Source organism: Strongylocentrotus purpuratus, unplaced genomic scaffold (genome assembly GCF_000002235.5).
Source record: "Strongylocentrotus purpuratus isolate Spur 01 unplaced genomic scaffold, Spur_5.0 spur5_scaffold_19, whole genome shotgun sequence".
NCBI classification, from domain to species: Eukaryota; Metazoa; Echinodermata; class Echinoidea; order Camarodonta; family Strongylocentrotidae; genus Strongylocentrotus; species Strongylocentrotus purpuratus.
Genome location: NW_022145604.1, coordinates 29,590,152 through 29,607,356, shown reverse-complemented (window position 1 = coordinate 29,607,356; position 17,205 = coordinate 29,590,152). Strand labels below are relative to the sequence as shown.

At 36.7% G+C, this 17,205-nt stretch overlaps 2 protein-coding genes across 5 annotated transcripts in view; both read right to left on the bottom strand.

Moving 5' to 3' along the window:
* Positions 1 to 1,852: 1,852 nt before the first annotated feature.
* On the bottom strand, positions 1,853 to 11,319 carry LOC589486 (DDB1- and CUL4-associated factor 13). The gene is made up of 10 exons (XM_789124.5): positions 11,147 to 11,319; positions 9,520 to 9,719; positions 8,952 to 9,059; positions 8,194 to 8,283; positions 7,183 to 7,338; positions 6,282 to 6,442; positions 5,401 to 5,565; positions 4,802 to 4,937; positions 4,042 to 4,205; positions 1,853 to 3,016 (listed from the first exon to the last, which is right to left on the bottom strand). The coding sequence occupies exons 1-10, from the start codon at positions 11,217 to 11,219 to the stop codon at positions 2,929 to 2,931; spliced, it is 1,341 nt and encodes a 446-aa protein (XP_794217.1). The 5' UTR covers positions 11,220 to 11,319; the 3' UTR covers positions 1,853 to 2,928.
* A 3,298-nt stretch (positions 11,320 to 14,617) lies between these two features.
* LOC590710 (deleted in lung and esophageal cancer protein 1) overlaps positions 14,618 to 17,205 on the bottom strand; it is a 32,337-nt gene continuing 29,749 nt past the window's right edge. For all 4 annotated transcript variants that reach the window (XM_030990832.1, XM_030990831.1, XM_030990829.1 and 1 more), the window contains exons 28-30: positions 16,752 to 16,905; positions 15,991 to 16,111; positions 14,618 to 14,958 (exon numbers count right to left, since the gene is read on the bottom strand). In XM_030990832.1, the coding sequence (XP_030846692.1) occupies positions 14,835 to 14,958; positions 15,991 to 16,111; positions 16,752 to 16,905 (399 nt within the window). In that variant the 3' untranslated portion in view covers positions 14,618 to 14,834. The remainder of the gene's footprint in view (positions 14,959 to 15,990; positions 16,112 to 16,751; positions 16,906 to 17,205) is intronic.

Below are 17,205 nucleotides of genomic sequence, written 5' to 3'. Positions count from 1 at the left end.
AGGGAGTGAAATTTCATCAAACTTTTTTTTTGAGACTCGCCCCATTATGTGATCAATCGCAGAAGTCGCCTTACATTTTGTCATTATAGAACAGAGAGTCAACAAAGAGAAAGATAACATTCTAGGAAACGCAATTGCAGAAAATTGTTACGACCATCTAGATGATGGATACGCAAGGAGACGAGAACGAAATCTATTAATACAAAGAAATATGCATGTTCGTTTCTGTATTCATCCATGGCCTTAGTAATTATCTCCGTAATACAGAAAGCTATCGAACTCAACTTGTGATCCTACCGCTCTTTTACCTTGAACCGTATCTCATTCAAATATACAGGAGCCATCATGACACCTAATGGAGTGCGGTTACACAATTAAATCCATTTCTGTTACTCGGGAGATAATGTATCTTGTATCGTACCATCGTAGATAGATAGATAGAAAGATAGATAGGAAGAGATATTGTGATGCGAAAGAGAGAAAGAGAGTGAGGGAGAGAGGGAGAGAGAGAGAGAGAGAGAGAGAGAGAGAGAGAGAGAGAGAGAGAGAGAGAGAGAGAAGAAGAAGAAGAGATTGGGGAGGGGGTGACACAGCCCTGAGGTGTAGAATACACTGTTGCCCCCTCTTTTCATACTAGACTGTTGCCCATAAACTTTGAATATTTTTCTGACCTCTTTTGATGATATGATTGTGACACCATGATTTATTCTTGATATATAAAGTTTATATATTCTCACAACTTTACTGATCGATAAGGATTGATCAGAAAAGATTGATCAATGCAGTTCTGAGAAGACCTTTACAAAAAACATATATAATTTTCTTTAAAAATCTTAGTCAAATACCATCTGTTTTTTGTTCTCCCCCTTCTTTGTAACGTGTATCTACATGTATACAAATGTTTCATATTGTCATAATCATATCATGGAAAGAAGTCAGAGAATTATTCCAATATCATTTGCAAACATTTTGTATCATTTTCTAGACGACATGGACTTGATAAAAAGTAGGTTGAATGTTCTATGTGGGTCATTTCCTTTTAAGCTGCTTCTCCCCACCTGCATGTTCTATTTCAATACAATGCATCCGACGTCCTTGCTACAGTACCTCATTTCTGAGTACCCATTATTTTAATAATGGGGGGGGGGGAGGGGGGTTAGGGGGAAGGGATAGAAATTAATTAAATTGTAATATATTGTAATTAAATATCTCAAACCATACTGCAATTTATTTGTTTTGTTTTAATAAAAGGGTCACAAAATTTCCATCCACTATCCTCATTCATTTTTCTTCGCCCCTACCCCTGCCCACATACCCCTCCCCCTCCCTCTTTCTCTCTCTCTCCCATTCTCCTATTTTATCAATCTCTTTTCTCAGTGACATGCACTCTTGCCTCCTTTCCAACAAAATATTTTAGATTTAAAAAAAAATACCACCCATTCTTTTATTCTCCTCCTTCCCTTTATGTCTCTATTTCTCATTTATCTCTCCCTCTTTAGTCATCATCTCTCTCTCTCTTTGTCACCACCCCTCTCTCTCTCTCTCTCTCTCTCTCTCTCTCTCTCTCTCTCCCTCTGTATCATCTCTCTCTCTCTCCCCCTCTTTATCACCTCTCTCTCTCTCTCTCCCCATCTTGACTCATTTTTATGTTCAATCTCAAACTACACTGCAGACAGCAGTATTAGAAGCCACCCTTAATCAAACCTCCTCATAAGGTGTATCAAGTATCAGTGAAATTGAGAGAGTAGAGCACAGTGAAATTTGAAAACAAGAAAAGATGGCATCATTCAAAGTCTTCTGAGGAGCATCTTCACACCAGATGTAAAAGGAAAAGGCATTTTTAGAAAACTTGTTTGTAGTCGAATTTTATGATTTATTATAATAAAAATGCAACAACAATTTCATAACTTTGGATTCATGATTGTGTCTTCACACTGTTACACATGTCATTCCATACACTCATGTTCATATATTTTTTTTTCTTGGGGGAAAGTGGAAGGAGGCATTTCGAAATTATGCCACAGATTACATATCCTGAAAAATGAAAGGATAAAAATGTAGTTCGATCAGTATTACTACCAAAAGTGGATTAGCTCACAAGTACATGGGCGATTAAATAAATATTATTTGTAAAATGAAACAAAAATACAGATAAAATATATCTTTTTGCCATGCAGAAAACCCCAATATCGGCTATGTACACATTTCCATGACAGACATTGAAATGTACTTCATAAGCCTTCATCTCAGGTAGACTCTGGCATGTAATAAAAAATGTGGAAGGATTCATTTAAGATTTGTCTTCATCAACTCAGAAAATAACCACTTGTATCTTCAACTCACTCTATTGAAATTAGAATCTAATGTAATTTAGACCAATTTAGACTGATTTTAGCAACCCATCATTAACCGATCCAACACTGTGGACTGCAGATCCCACCCAAAAACATTTCAATGCGTATTAATTGGACTGAACAAAGATTACAGCTTCTTTTAACGACAGGTTTAACAACAACAGAAGTTTTCTAAACCTAGTGGTACTGTGGAGTTTAATCTTGCATGAGGTAGCTATGCAAAATGAGATGGTAAAACTGTGGCTTTTCATCAAAGAAAGACAAAGCAACATTCATCTCGAGTCTTTTCAATAGGGGTAAGCCAGGCACTGGAATCCAAAATACAACCGGCCCCTGTTATGATGTTCAGCAAAACACCATTCAAGAGGACAATGAATTTTGTGGTCACCGTAGCATGATGGTTGACCAAGAAATAGCCATCAGCGGATATCCCATGTATAAGAGTAGTCACGTGTCATAATCATGACAGCAAGAGAGAGCTAAGAAGTTGAGATCATTTTCAACGGTTCTCTATGCAGCAAGCATTGCAATGCATAATGTTCCAAGATGAAGAATAACTTTATTAAGTATTTTATCATTCCACTTCTGCTAAGATGTGTTTCTTTCTCTCTGGCTTGAACGGGACTGATCCTGGTTTGCTGTGCTTCCTCCTGTTGTGTTCCCTGTGAAGATAAAAGACAGAAAATGTTTGTAAGTTGCTCTTAAAAAAAAAGAAACCCCATGTAAGGCCATTAAAAAATAAAAAATCATGTTTAGCATCCCCTCCCGCTTTCTTTTTGGGGCCGCCTGCTTTTTTGGGGGGGGGCCGCCTGCTTTTTTTTTCTTCTTTTTTTTAGATGGAAAAACATGAAAAACATACTGCTAAAATGATCTTTTCCTGAAGTTTATAAAAAAATGCTGGCGGCCATCTTGAAAAATAGCCCGACTGTCAGGGAAAATGTAACAAGCGGCCATTTTGAAGAAGGAAAACAAAAAGGGCCTCCTCCTTGCTATTTTTCAAAAAGGCAGGACGCTAAACATGTTTTGTTTTTTTATTTGGCATTATTCATGTTAGGACAAAAACTGTGCCTTACAAATCAAAACTGACCCTGTGTAATCTCATGACTACATGAACTGATAACATCTCATAAAGCTATGAAAACTGTTTTTACACATTCTCAATCTGCATATTTATCACACTAAACACCAAGCAAGGTGTATGGAGATGACTAAATGGAAAAAAACAAAAAAACTATTGCCTGACTTTCATTCGGATTTATTCTATCCTAGATTGAGATAGCTGGAGCAGGCAGGAACTATACAATACATGTATATACCTACAGTTAATTGAATAAATTGATATTTCTTTTTCTGCTTCTATTACAATCAACTTAAAGGGATTGGGTAACTTTATCTCAGATTCTGAAACAAAATCCTGGATTTAGCTCAAGCTGCAATGATAATTATAAACCTTTAGGTCAGTCACGAACCCCATGACTTTTACAGTCTATTGGGGAAAATGAGTATGGTAAACCCGGTCACTCAAAGATTTTTTACTTTTTTAAGGCACTTCTTGGTCATTTTGAAGCGCATTTTTTTAGGGCTTCAATATTACACCATATCACGGACACTGATAACACGTAGGGCCGTGTATCTCAGATTTAACATTGTTAAACGATGCCTTTAATGTCTCTCAAAGAATACATACTTTCGTTTCTTTGACTCCTTCTGGATGCGTATAGTCTTGGTCTCCCTGTAGATCAGACTCGGTACATGGCGATGTCTGCTTATCCTCTTCACCTGCGGGTGGTGCTGGAACTTCTCCTTCAGTTTGGAATTGTACAGTGTGGATGCCTCTTCTCTTCGGTTCAGCTGTGAAAAGCAAAAGCAAATAAACCTTAAGAAGGAATCTTCTAACTTTTTCTCTTTTTTGGGGGGGGGGGGGGGATGTTAATGTTTTTGTTTGCATACTCGTGTAACTAAATGTTTAAATATACTCTCGCATTTGAGCACTCTCAAATTTTTTCAGAAGAGGATTATATCCTGACAAGACTGACTTAGGCTTTTAAGGTACCCTTGATTTCATGTAAAATGAACTGCATCTGTACTGTATTTTTTATTTGTATGCTTTATCTATTGGAATAATATAAATATATATATATATATATATATATATATATATATATATATATATATATAATTACCGAGCCCTGAAATCTGGGCATCTATTCTGAAACCATCTTGGGTACAAGTTCACTGACAACCCATTGAATTGTTTGCATTATATCTAACATGGGATGTTTCAATGGGATGTTGGTGAACTTGTACTTGAACTTGTACATATAAACATATAACTTTCACGGTTTCGTGAAACGATACCCAGATGTCAAGGCTCATTAAATTTTGCAATTGAAGAAAAAACAAAAAAACATTGGTATTTAAGTGTGAAAATGTTTCAAAATATTTACCTTTCCGAGCTTCTCCGATGCATTAGCCTTCCATATCCTGATGTTCATCTCATCAGAGCCGCTGAGAATGTACTTGTTATCCAGACTCCATCTTACACAGCTAACATGCTGCATACGCTTCGTATGGTATACCTCACTAGACAAATAGTAAAGAAAAGAAAAGTTAACATGTAGTTTAATAGGCTTCTATCAACCTTACAACTATTTCCATACCGGTATTAGGACCTATATTTACTTACAAGTAGGTAGTTTTTGTTTTTTTGTATCATCAGCATTTCATTCTTGACGTGCGGTATGTGCCCTCAAAAAAAAATTATTTCATGAACAAAAACAAAATAGTAATTCCGGGAAAAACGTAATGGTTGGCAGCTCTGCAGGACCTTTACAAAAATAGAGCCATCTATACTGTGTTAGATTTTTTGTGAATAATGAGCATCAAATAGCAGAAACAACCCGGAATATATTTTATTTTCAACATTGTCAACACAGCGTTTGAAAGACCTGTTCAAAATGCTGTATGAAATAATCTGCCCAGACACACTATGTGTAGGAGGGTATATATAATAGTTTAACGTAGACACAATTCCCAATATTCTTACCGGCTATGTCCCTTATCCACATTGTATATCCTGATGGTCTTGTCAAAGCTACCAGTCACAAACTCCTTCCCAGTCGGTGAGTAATCTACATCCACCACCGCTGAGATGTGGTCCATGTGAACATTGAGGGCAGTCTTCAAATTCCTCATGTCAAATGTGTATAAGCTGGAAGAGTAGAGATAATAAGACATATTTACAAAATGGTTTCAGAGCTGAAAGGGGAAAAAAGAGGAAAGGGGGGACCTCTGCAAACAAAAGCAAAAGCATGAACACAAGTGTTGCCTATTTAATATTGTTTGTAAAATTTAGCAAGCATAAAAGTGAAGATATACCACCAGATACAACAAAAGATAGAATGTGATGGAACTTGTACGGGAGGGAGAGAGAGCTACATTCAGTATTTGATTGACCATGTCATACTTGATTACATAACGTTTGTAAATCCTGAGTTTCCCACGATGGACCATTTCCACATGAGCCTTACAGATTCTTGAGGAAAAAAAGAGATTTCATTGAAGGCTTCCATGGTGATGATATAGTTGACTGAGGTTTATGGTTACACAAAGTATTCTTTCAACAGGGTTAGTTGGCCCTGAAAAGGGCTCACTCATGCTCTATCTTGACGTTTTGTTTATTTTCCAGGCCATCCTGTTCACTCGTTCACTTATTTTGTTCTATTATAACGTAGCAACACTTTCTGTACAGCAATATTCTGAAGAATTTCTATGTCAAAGTGTATGACGTATTATGTAAACTTATTTCGATTCTTTGTACTTTTGTAAAATGTGAGCAAAACAAATTTCCAATATTGGACAATAAATTGAAATTTAAATTTAAATTTAAAAAAGTTGGAATTATAATACAATTTTCAATGGTCTTACTTGTAATCTTCATTGGCTGCTGTGAATGTGAAAGCCTCCATTGGATTCCATGCGATGGTGTTTGTTCTCATCTCCATGACGACCTTCCTGAGTGGCGCCGCCCCTCTCATGTCATATAAGATGATGTTCCTGTCCTGGGTACAGCTACCTAGCATGTAAGTCTAAAAAACATAGATTGGAAAACGGGCTAACATAACAACCATCTCCATTTCCACAAACATATCGTCTGTTTGAAGCAAAAAGGGCGTTAGCTCATAAACTTTAACACAGATTCAATGCCCTTCTGGTTCAGTTATCATATAACGTGGTCAAGTTTGGCTCAGTCAGTCAGTGGGACAGAAGTGCTCTCATATTGTTACACTACTCAATAGATACCACTTCGCTCTTAAACATAACATTTGTTTATTTGATTTATTTTCTTCATAATGTCCCATGTTTCTTTCTCTTCAAATAATAACAATTGACACTACAAGAATTCATCCCTTTAATTCAATACAATCTGTACTATTAAACAGGTGTGCCTTTGCAAAGACATACATCACCTAAATGTATGTAAAATAAATTTCTATAATGCACCTCTGAAAAGTTTTATTAGATAGATGGCACAATATACAGCTAACACAACTAAATTATTCAAACCATTTTTTAAGTGTGTGAGAAATGGACTTGTCCTGATTTATGTTTCTTGAGAAATACCGGTAGACATATTAAAGCTTACATCAAAAAGTATTGTATAATGGCCCTAATTCAACCAGTCCACCTTTCATTCTTGAGTTGAATACAAAAAACACAAAAACATCAAATTTACAAGGAGTGTGAATAATTTAGTAGTTAACTGTAAGTTACTTGTTTAATTATTATCATTTTTAGGTAATAATGATACTGAAATAAACAAACTAACCTCCACTGGGTTGAACTTGATGTTGTGTATACTGTCTGACCCCCACGAGTACGTCCTGATGGGGTCAGCGTGCGTCTCATCCCAGATGTCGACCTGTGACCCGCACGTAGCGTACTTGGGCTCCTTCCAATGATGATCGATTGAAATGAACATGTTCTGAAACAAACAATCAAATGATATCGTAAAGGGATATGCAGAATTAAGTTCTTGGTTGTTGTGAGCTATGTCGAGGGTTCAGTGACACAAAGACGAAACTCCATATTTTGTCAAAATTAGTATTTGATATCAAAATGTTCATAAAAATGTGGGCTTTCCAGGAATCACAAAGACCCAACTCCACCAAACACCCCATTGAAGTCGATGGTTAGTGAAACATAGACTTAACTCCTTAAGGCTCAAGTTGACCTCTATCTTTAAACCACTTTTTCTCAAAATGGCCAAAATGGAGTTACGTCTTTGTACCACTGACCCCTCGATGTAAAATTTTGTGGAGATGACTATGCATCTCCTCTTGAACTTCAAGTCTGTGTACAATATTGTGGAGAGCCCATTAAAAGAAAGAAAATCCATTATATCAGATTTCTTAAGGAGGAAAGTCCAACATTTTTAAGTTGCTATCAAGGAAACATGCTGGTAACTACATGATGTATCTTATAAGCTCCTCTCCTATTCACTCAGAAAGAAATAATACTGAAATGTCTATATTTTTTAGACAATATATTTCAAACTACATGTATACGTATTCTATATATAATCTATGCACATCATTTTACACAACCCCTGTATGAAACAAATCTATTCTGTCATCAACAACTAAGAAAATGACAGGGGGGACTTCCACTTTCACTTTAAAACTGAAGAAATGGCAAACTACTAAATATAAAATGCTTAGCTGCTTCAAAAGAAGAGCAACTAGGAATCTACAGTGATTTTCAACCCTTGTTTGGTTTCATGTCAACTTTCTTTAGCTACCAGTTAGTAACCATCTTTGAATAATGTGAGCAAGGATACCTTTCCTATAATGGTATTCAATGGTTTTGGACTTGTTTCATTCGCGTCGGGAAATGTTCTCCATTTCTTGATAGCTTTGTCATCTCCAACCTAGAGACAGAAGAACAGAAAAAGAGAGAAGGGGATGATAAAAATATTATTTATTTATTTATTTTTGATATTTAGACAGGGTGACTCATTATCATCAATAATGGTGGTCTTCCATGAGGCCTTGTTAAACATAATGAGGAACAAGAGTTTAAAAAATATATATATATAATAATAATAAAAAAATCATGAACATAAACTCATAACAGCAATAAAGAATAAGTAAGAACATGTATAAACATTTATACAAAGTATTTGGTATTTGGTATCCTCGTAATGAATTAATGGTTTGTTTATGGATGCACAAAATAAGAAAAGAGATAAAGTGGAAAAGAGGAACACATAGAAATTAGGAATATTTTATGATCAGGGAATACCATTATTTGCAGGAGGAAAGCACACCAATGGAAGACGGATTGACTGAGAGAATTAAGCATATTCTATGTTCTAACTTGCACAAAAAGATTCTTCAGAATTTCTAGAATTTCAGGCACCAAAATTAGTGAAATAGTGCATTCAGCTCTATGCATGAAAGACACTGTTACACATGACGCTCATACTCGTTTGAAATGAAATCAACGTTCACAAGGTTTTATCCAGAATTTCCCCACATGGAGCTGTCATTCTGTACAAAACAAGTACACGTACAATCACACAAACGTCATACTCACTGTGAATAAGAACTGACCAGACTTGTCCATACATAACCCTCTCACAAAGCCTTTGTGTGCTTGGATAGACCTCTGACATGCTCTGGTTGAAAGATCCCAAAGTTTGACCTGTAAGAACAAAACAAACAATTTTCCTTTGCAATTTCTAATAAACAGAAATGTAAATGATGAAGTACATGTTATGTAGTGACTTAGGTAAAAATATTTACTTTTAACAAAATGAGAAGGATTTATTTTAAAGGACTTCTAGAGAGGAAAGTCTATGAAATCATCACCACCTAAGCTTCCTCAAACTGCACTTCCGATTACTTCTTGAACCACCCCAAACCACTTATTGATTCTCATCTGTAATAGTAGCAGGGTCTTAACAGGTGAATACCGGCCCAGAATTATTTTGTCCTACTTCAAAAAGTGACAAATACATATGGTGGGGTCACTTCTTTGAGATATAATCATTGTACAAAAGTAATGTCCAGTCTTAAAATCATTTTTTTCCAGGAAGAAAATGGCCAACGGCCCTACAATCCACGGATCTATGCTAAAGGGTTACTTAGAAATAAGTCCTTACCGTGCCATCGCATCCACCTGAGACGACCGTTGACAGATTGGTCGGATGGTTCCTCATGCAATGGACAGAATCAGTATGACCTTCCAGTGACCCTAAGAAGGGCTTGGCAAACACCCTTTCTAGTTTGGTGGCGTTCAGAGCTCTCACATACTCCCTCGGTGCCTCAAACGGATGCAAGGATGGGTCATAATTACGGGGAACTGGAAAAAAGTGAGAGTGAGAAAAAGAATATAGTTAAGGTCTATAAACAACATGTAAATTCTGCAACATGAATCTTGTAGATGGGGTACTATAGATTGTGTAAATAGTAAAAGTTGCTACGCAGCCTTTTCCTATAGATTTCAAACACCCTTGAAGTAGATCTATTTAAGTGAGTAAAGCATTTCATTTTCATGGTGTACTATCACTAACAAACACAATTGGTAAGGATTACATGAAGTATGTACTGCTCTGTACTTGCAAGACAAGTCTGTTTAGACCTATACCAAACTCAATCGACCTGATAGTTTTAAGTTGTATTTTTCGTCATAACATCAAACACGTGTGTGAGAGAGAGGGAAGGGGAAAAGGGAGAGAGGGTCGAGGGAGAGAAATCCCGGCGCTAGTGTAGTTTCGTATCCATTTTTTGAGCAGTTTCATATCCAGCAAAGAAATTTTAGCCCATTTTTTTTTACTAATTTTAAACATAATCATATATCACATTTTCCACCTGAATTTGGATCACATCCAACATCAGGAAGCCTACGTTTAGGGCTTCGATGTCGACGTCGTCGCTCAGTACTGTCTCCGCGCTATAGCTCTGCACCTCAAACTGAAGCTATCAGTCTAAAATTATGCAAATTTTGCGTATGCTTTATGGTATTACGCACATGCGCGATACCATAAAATATACGAGAAGTTTGCATAATTTTAAACTGATAGCTTCAGTTTGAGGTGCAGAGCTATAGAGTATAGCACGGAGACGGTACTGAGCGACGTCGACATCGAAGCCCTCAACGGAGGTTTTCCGATGTCAGATGTGATCCAAATTCAGGTGGAAAATGTAAAAGAAATCTATATGATTAAAATTAGTAAAAAATAGGGCTAAAATTCCTTTGCTAAGTCTAAGAATGGATATGAAACTGCTAAAAGAATGGATACGGAACTACACTAGCGCCGAAATCCCATCATGATGCCTTAATTACGGTTAGATATATCTCATATCTTCTCAATATTTGACCCATTGAGATGCTTTTATATTATCCTTTTTTTTCCTCCTCCTTTCCTCCTTCTCTCTCACTCTCAGTCTCTTTTTTTTTAATATCTTCGTCTTCTTCTTCATTTTGCTCCCTCCACTTTTGCCAGAGCCTCAGAGGTCACTACCAATTAAACTACAAACATAATATTAATACAATGATTACACAAGCTCTAAACATTAAAACTCAAGCACAAAATACGCACAACAAATAAACAGAAAACATCAACAATCATGTCCAGTACCACTTTAGATGTCGATGAAAGTGTGTGTAGATCTACATTCTTAACAGCGATGAATTCCCATCAATTTATCGAACGAGTGGGACTACTGGGGAAAATCTGTCGAAATCATTCACTCATCCTACACCGAACACAACCATCAACAACTTACCTTTATGTATATCATGCTTCGTCTCTCGGACATAGTCATCTGGATTCCTACTAAGAACTTTAACCTTCGGCATTTTTCATGCAATTTTGTGATATTTTCGTCCACTTGAGTCCGGTCAATTATTGGTAACGAGTCGGCGTGTTGGGCTGATCGTGTGTATAGTGTCGTCAAAACGTCCAATCAAAAAGGAAATACTAAAATTTCGCGTATCTCAGCTATAGTAGCAGATTAGGTGATAATTAAGGTCATGTTTTTGTTCTTCTTTATTGTTTTTCCAAAGGGGTTGAAGATCTTTCTTGACATGGGTACATGTGACATATACACGAAAGTAAAGAGCAGCTCTTTTGCTTTTCTCTTCGACTTGAGCTCTTCATATATGAGTCTTGATTGTATACACACATCTATTTTCTCATATAATCTCTCTATACTGTCCCGATCCTCTCTCCCTTTCTTCTCCCCTAGCTCCCCCTTTCTCTCTCTCTCTACCTTCTCTAGTTATCTCTCGATCTATCTCTCTACCTTCTCTATAGTTATCTCTCTATCTCACTCCCCTCAGTTTCTCTCCTAAATACCCCTCCTCCACATGTCAAGTTTATCTCTTTACGGTGTCCCCCCCGCGAATTTTTTTTCCGTACTCGAGAGGGCAAATACCCCATGTGCGCATGCGCGTGGACTTGTGATTTCTCTGCTACTTCCCATACGAAATGTACATGTATTCGCATGTACTGTGCACGATTCGCGTTCTACGAGTAAACGATGGCATAGTAGTCTTCAAACACAGACTCTGATTTGCCAGTTTGACAAAACAATTACGCATATATCGTGCGTAGCAATAGTACTAGTATTCAAGTCTGAGTAGTTGTATGATTCAGACATTTTAGTGCTTACAGAAATGCATCCCAAATTGAATAGCATGGTATAGTAGTCTGCAAGCACAGACGCTAATCGGACAGTTTGACAACATAGTGTCTTGAGTAGTGCTTTATATTCAAATATGTGTAGTTTTATGATTCAGACCCTACTGGTGCGTGTATTGGAAAGGCATCTCAACTTGCAGAGTGGCATAGTAGTCTGCAAGCAAGCACAGACGCTAATCTGACAGTTTGACAAAATAGTGTTATTCAAGTCTGAGTAGTTTTATGATTCAGACCCTACTGGTGCGTGTATTGGAAATGCACCTCAACTTATAGAGTGGCATAGTAGTATGCAAGCACAGACTCTCCTTTGACAGTTTGACAGAATAATATAGGCCTATTGTGTATTGAGTAGTGCTTTTTTTTTAGTAGGGTCTGAATCATACATCTACGCAGACTTGAATAAAGTACTTCTCAGCACACTACTAGTATGTTGTCAAACTGTCAGATTAGCGTCTGTGCTTGCAGACTACTATACCATTCTATACAAGTTGGCGACTTGAATAAAGTACTTCTCAGCACACTACTAGTATGTTGTCAAACTGTCAGATTAGCGTCTGTGCTTGCAGACTACTATACCATTCTATACAAGTTGCAATGTATTTCCATATGCACTACTGGGTCTGAATCATACAACTACACAGACTTGAATAAGCACATCGCGACACATACGCATATTGATTTGTCAAACTGGCAAATCAGAGTCTGTGTTTGAAGACTACTATGCCATCGTTTACTCGTAGAACGCGAATCGTGCACAGTACATGCGAATACATGTACATTTCGTATGGGAAGTAGCAGAGAAATCATAAGTCCACGCGCATGCGCACATGGGATTTTTGCTCTCTCGAGTACGGAAAAAAAATTCGCGTCCCCCCCCCCCCCATCTGTCTGCATGTCGATCTCCGTCTCTCTCCCCTCTCCTTTATCTCTGTCTCTCTAAGTCTCCCCTACTCCTCTTTCCCTGTCTGTCTGTCTGTCTCTCTCTCTCTCCTTTTTTTTTCTCTCTCTCTCTTCTTTTCCTCTGTTTTGTTTTAAAGAGAAATTACTAACTTGCTTCATGAATCATTTTAGGATCCGTCATCATTCATGTTCTATTTTTTTTTAATATCAAGGAGAAGATTTTTATCCATGAAATCAGAACACAAAAGACAAAATTTGATTTTACTTTGCAGACAACACAGTTTTTATATATATTTACAAAGATTATAACAAAATCTTATTTTACAAATATTTATATGCACTTATATATACACCCATAATTTACATAAGTTAAAATTGAGATATATTCATGAATATATAAATTCTAATTTAACAATCAGTGAATAGCCCCATACATGTAACATGAGAAACAATTTAACCAATCCCACATATATAAATAATAATTACAGATATCTATTAGTAGAAGATCAGTTATGTACATGTGTTGGTATAGAATGTAATTGGTTGCCATGGAAATATATCAACATTCCTCTGGCAGTTTGAATGCCAAGTTGGCATTTATAGAAGTATGCTATCACCATGTCCAGAGATTTGTTGCTATTATATATATATATGCCTTCACTCAAATATTTAAAAAACACAGAGACATGGTTCTGTCAGTCAATACCTTTCATCTATGGAGATTTGATACACAATTGAGAGTATGCACACTTGCTCCTTATTATCATTTTTAAAGGTAAAGACCAGTATTGGAAATGCCCCAATTTAAAAAAATGAAATGGAAGCTCTTATTACCAATCATGTGAAAGAATATGTTTTGAATGATACATGATGATAAAAAATTTGCCGGGAAACGTCTACTAATTGATATATTTGGTAAATTAGTTTAACTATTGGTGTGTGAGAGATAAAAACGTACGTGTCGCGCACATGTGCGTAGTCCCATATACATCTTTCTGTGTACAGTGCTTGTAACTTTATGAAGACTGGGCCAAATTTCTTATCATTTTGATGATTCCAGAACCTTGCAGTACATCTATGCTAGATGATCAACCTTTTCTGATCAATTTCACGTTTCTTTCACAATAACTGGTCTTTATCTTTAAAGAAAATCATAACATCGTGACTACCGTAAGCATTTATCTTAAAGTGTACTCACACACCAATATATTTCTCTGTATGTTGGAGGTTCCATATGGCTATACCTATTCAAAATACATTTATGAGCTTTAAATACTGCAAATTGAAGTACACACACAGTCCCAATAAACATGAAGATGATTTGTGAGTAGACTACTTTGTCACATCCATATATGCCCAGATGAAATATGGCCCACATGGAGCCAAATCAAGAGCCTGACTATGGTTCCATGCGTGGGGTCTTATTTCATTCTCCAATTTCTTCATGCTTCTTATCTGTTGGCCCAGCATAGAATGATGTGGGTTTTTTTTAAAGGTTGATTTTATACATTCTAGCTGTACACAGATCATTTTTTAGGTCAGTATATGCTGTAATGTTTTTATGGAACTATTATTAATCCATTGAAATAGAGACCTACATGTAACTGTGGCATTTTAAAGCCATTTTAGGGAAATATTGTCAAAAGAAACGATTTTCGTAAATTTAGGGATATTTTCACGAAAAATGAATCATTGAATCAGAAAGCCTGGCTATACATCATAAAATATAATCTAAAAAGTGTGTTTTTCCAAATTATCATCTTTAATTCTTTCTTGGATTGACCAACCCTTACAATAAGATGGTGAATAAATAATAAGGTTCTATATCAAGGTTTAGTGTCTAAATGAGAGCTGATTCTGTTCCATTATCTTCATGGGTTGACCAAGGCTTCCTGGCGGCTGTCATAGGTACCTTGACCTCTGACCTGTAAGTGCCTAGTCTCCTCTCCGAGCAGACCCCTGAAGACAAACGTACCGGCATAGGATATGCTGTGCCTGAAGGAAGAAAAGAAATATGAATATCTTAATCATCGGATTCGGATAGGGAAGAAAAGTTATGCAATCCCATTTTGAATGCTTATCAATACATCTTTGTTGATTAGACATTCAGCCTGTGTAACCCTATTTTGATATCAAATCTATTTAATACAAACTAAACCATATGCCACTCTAAGAAATTGATCAATTTACCCCTTCATTAGCTGTGCCACTCTACCAAACAGGCATTATTTAGAAATGAACCTTCAATGTCCAGATTTTGTCTTTTTCATTGTTGAATTCATTCCAATTATCTTTAACTAGAACTAAACTGCACATTATCCTTTTGAGTATCCGAAAGTTTGAATAGAAATTTAGGTGTGCCTTAAACATTGATCGATATCCTAGCAGGTGTAATCATATTTGTAATGATATATCTGTATCAGAGACATTTTTAACATAACATGCAATCCACTGCTTACAGTATCAACTAGCGGACTCTTTAAAGGTAAAGACCAGTTATGGTCATGCGATTGCATTGAGAAAGAAACGTTGTGGAATCGATCAGAAAAGGTTGATCATCTAGCATCTAGCATCTGCAAGGTTCTGGAATCATCAAAATGATAAGAAATTTGGCCCATTCTTCGTAAAGTTACAAGCACTATACACAGAAAGATGTATATGGGACTACCCTATATCTCTCACAGACCATGAGAGAAACAAATTTACCAAATATATGAATTAGTAGGCGGTTTCCCGGCAAATTTGTTATCATCATGTATTAGTCAAAACATATTCTTTCACATGATTGGTAATGAGAGCTTCCATTTCATTTTTTGAAATTGGGGCGTTTGCAATACTGGTCTTTACCTTTAAAGGTTTAAAGTAGACAGTAGGGTCTTGCTATGACGATCTACAGTGTGAAGAAGGTAATGACATGGTTTGCTATTTGGTTCTCTGTCAGGTTCAGGACTAAACATAGTTCAGGTCCTGTGTTGGGATTAGTAATTTGGTAGGTATTCAAAGTTGACCTTTGACCTATGAACTTACGGTGGTGTGAAGTAGACGGTGAGGATGGTCTTGCTATCAGAGACATGGGTGATGTGAGGCTCCAGGTACCCAGCAGGGGGCGACACCTCAAACACATTGTCCGATGTAGTCTTGTGAGAATCTGATGGAGCAAGAAAAAGAATGTTTAGAATAGAAGACATTCAAAACAATCATTGCGCCCTGCAGAAATATTTGCCAACATCAGCACTCTCCCTCCCCTCTCTCTCTCTCTCTCTCTCTCTCTCTCTCTCTCTCTCTCCCTCTCCTATGTGTCTTATTTCTCTCCGTCTCTGTCTCTCTATACATTATACCCACCCTGAGGTTACATGAGTTAGCGAGCAAGGGTGTACTAGGATGGCAGAAAACAGAAATGTGTTGAAAAGTGTTGCAAACAACCCCCGAACTGGGAGACAATACCTTGATAGACAGTTAACTTGGGCTAAAGTCTACGGAAAATGCTTGTTATATGAAATTTAAATTGTAACCAAAAAATTAAATTAAACTGAATAGGAATTTCTGAATAATCAATACTCTCTAATTTGATGAAAAATACATTTGATAGAGTCCCAAATTTCTGCTCTTTTAGACATTTTCCTGTTCATACAACACTGTGAAAGCTTAAAGTTTTTATTAATTTAAAGATGCATAATTCCAAGTGATTCTTTTATTTTGAATATAAATGCCATTAAGTATAAGGTACAAAAGTAAAGAGAGAAGGCAACAATGTTATGAAATCATGGACAGAGAATCCTAAAACTGACCATATGAGACTGTCCAGTATGATCCCGAGGACGTCCTGTTGCTGATGGTCACCTTCAAGCTTCTCTCTTGACCGACAAGACAAACACCAAAGTCCAGCTCCCAGGGGGTCAACTCAATGGAAGGCAGGACAATCACGGCATACAGAGGCAGTTTCTGGAAAGGAATACAGTGCAAATTGTGAATTAAGGGCATCACAAGCAGGCCATCCATAGCCTTTCAATCTATTGATTGGTGTGTGTGTGTGTGGGGGGGGGGGGGTATTTCACATGGGTTTTGCATATTAAAGCGTAGCAGTTTAGAGTCACCTTTTATTTTAGAGTCACATTTTATTTTATTTTATCACTTTTTATTTCTGTTGCAGTACATTGTGCAGTTCTAAGAGCAGTTTTATCAAAATTAATCATTGAAGTCTCTAAATTGGCAACACCAAGTGAAAATTATTAACACTATTTT

Excerpts from the sequence above, each read along its gene's own strand:
- LOC589486 (XM_789124.5), bottom strand. The coding sequence starts at position 11,219 with ATGCCGAAGGTTAAAGTTCTTAGTAGGAATCCAGATGACTATGTCCGA. Across the intron at positions 7,339-8,193 it reads TGAATACCATTATAGGAAAG|AACATGTTCATTTCAATCGA; the intron begins GTATCCTTGCTC and ends TGTTTGTTTCAG. Across the intron at positions 5,566-6,281 it reads GCAGCCAATGAAGATTACAA|CTTATACACATTTGACATGA; the intron begins GTAAGACCATTG and ends CTACTCTTCCAG.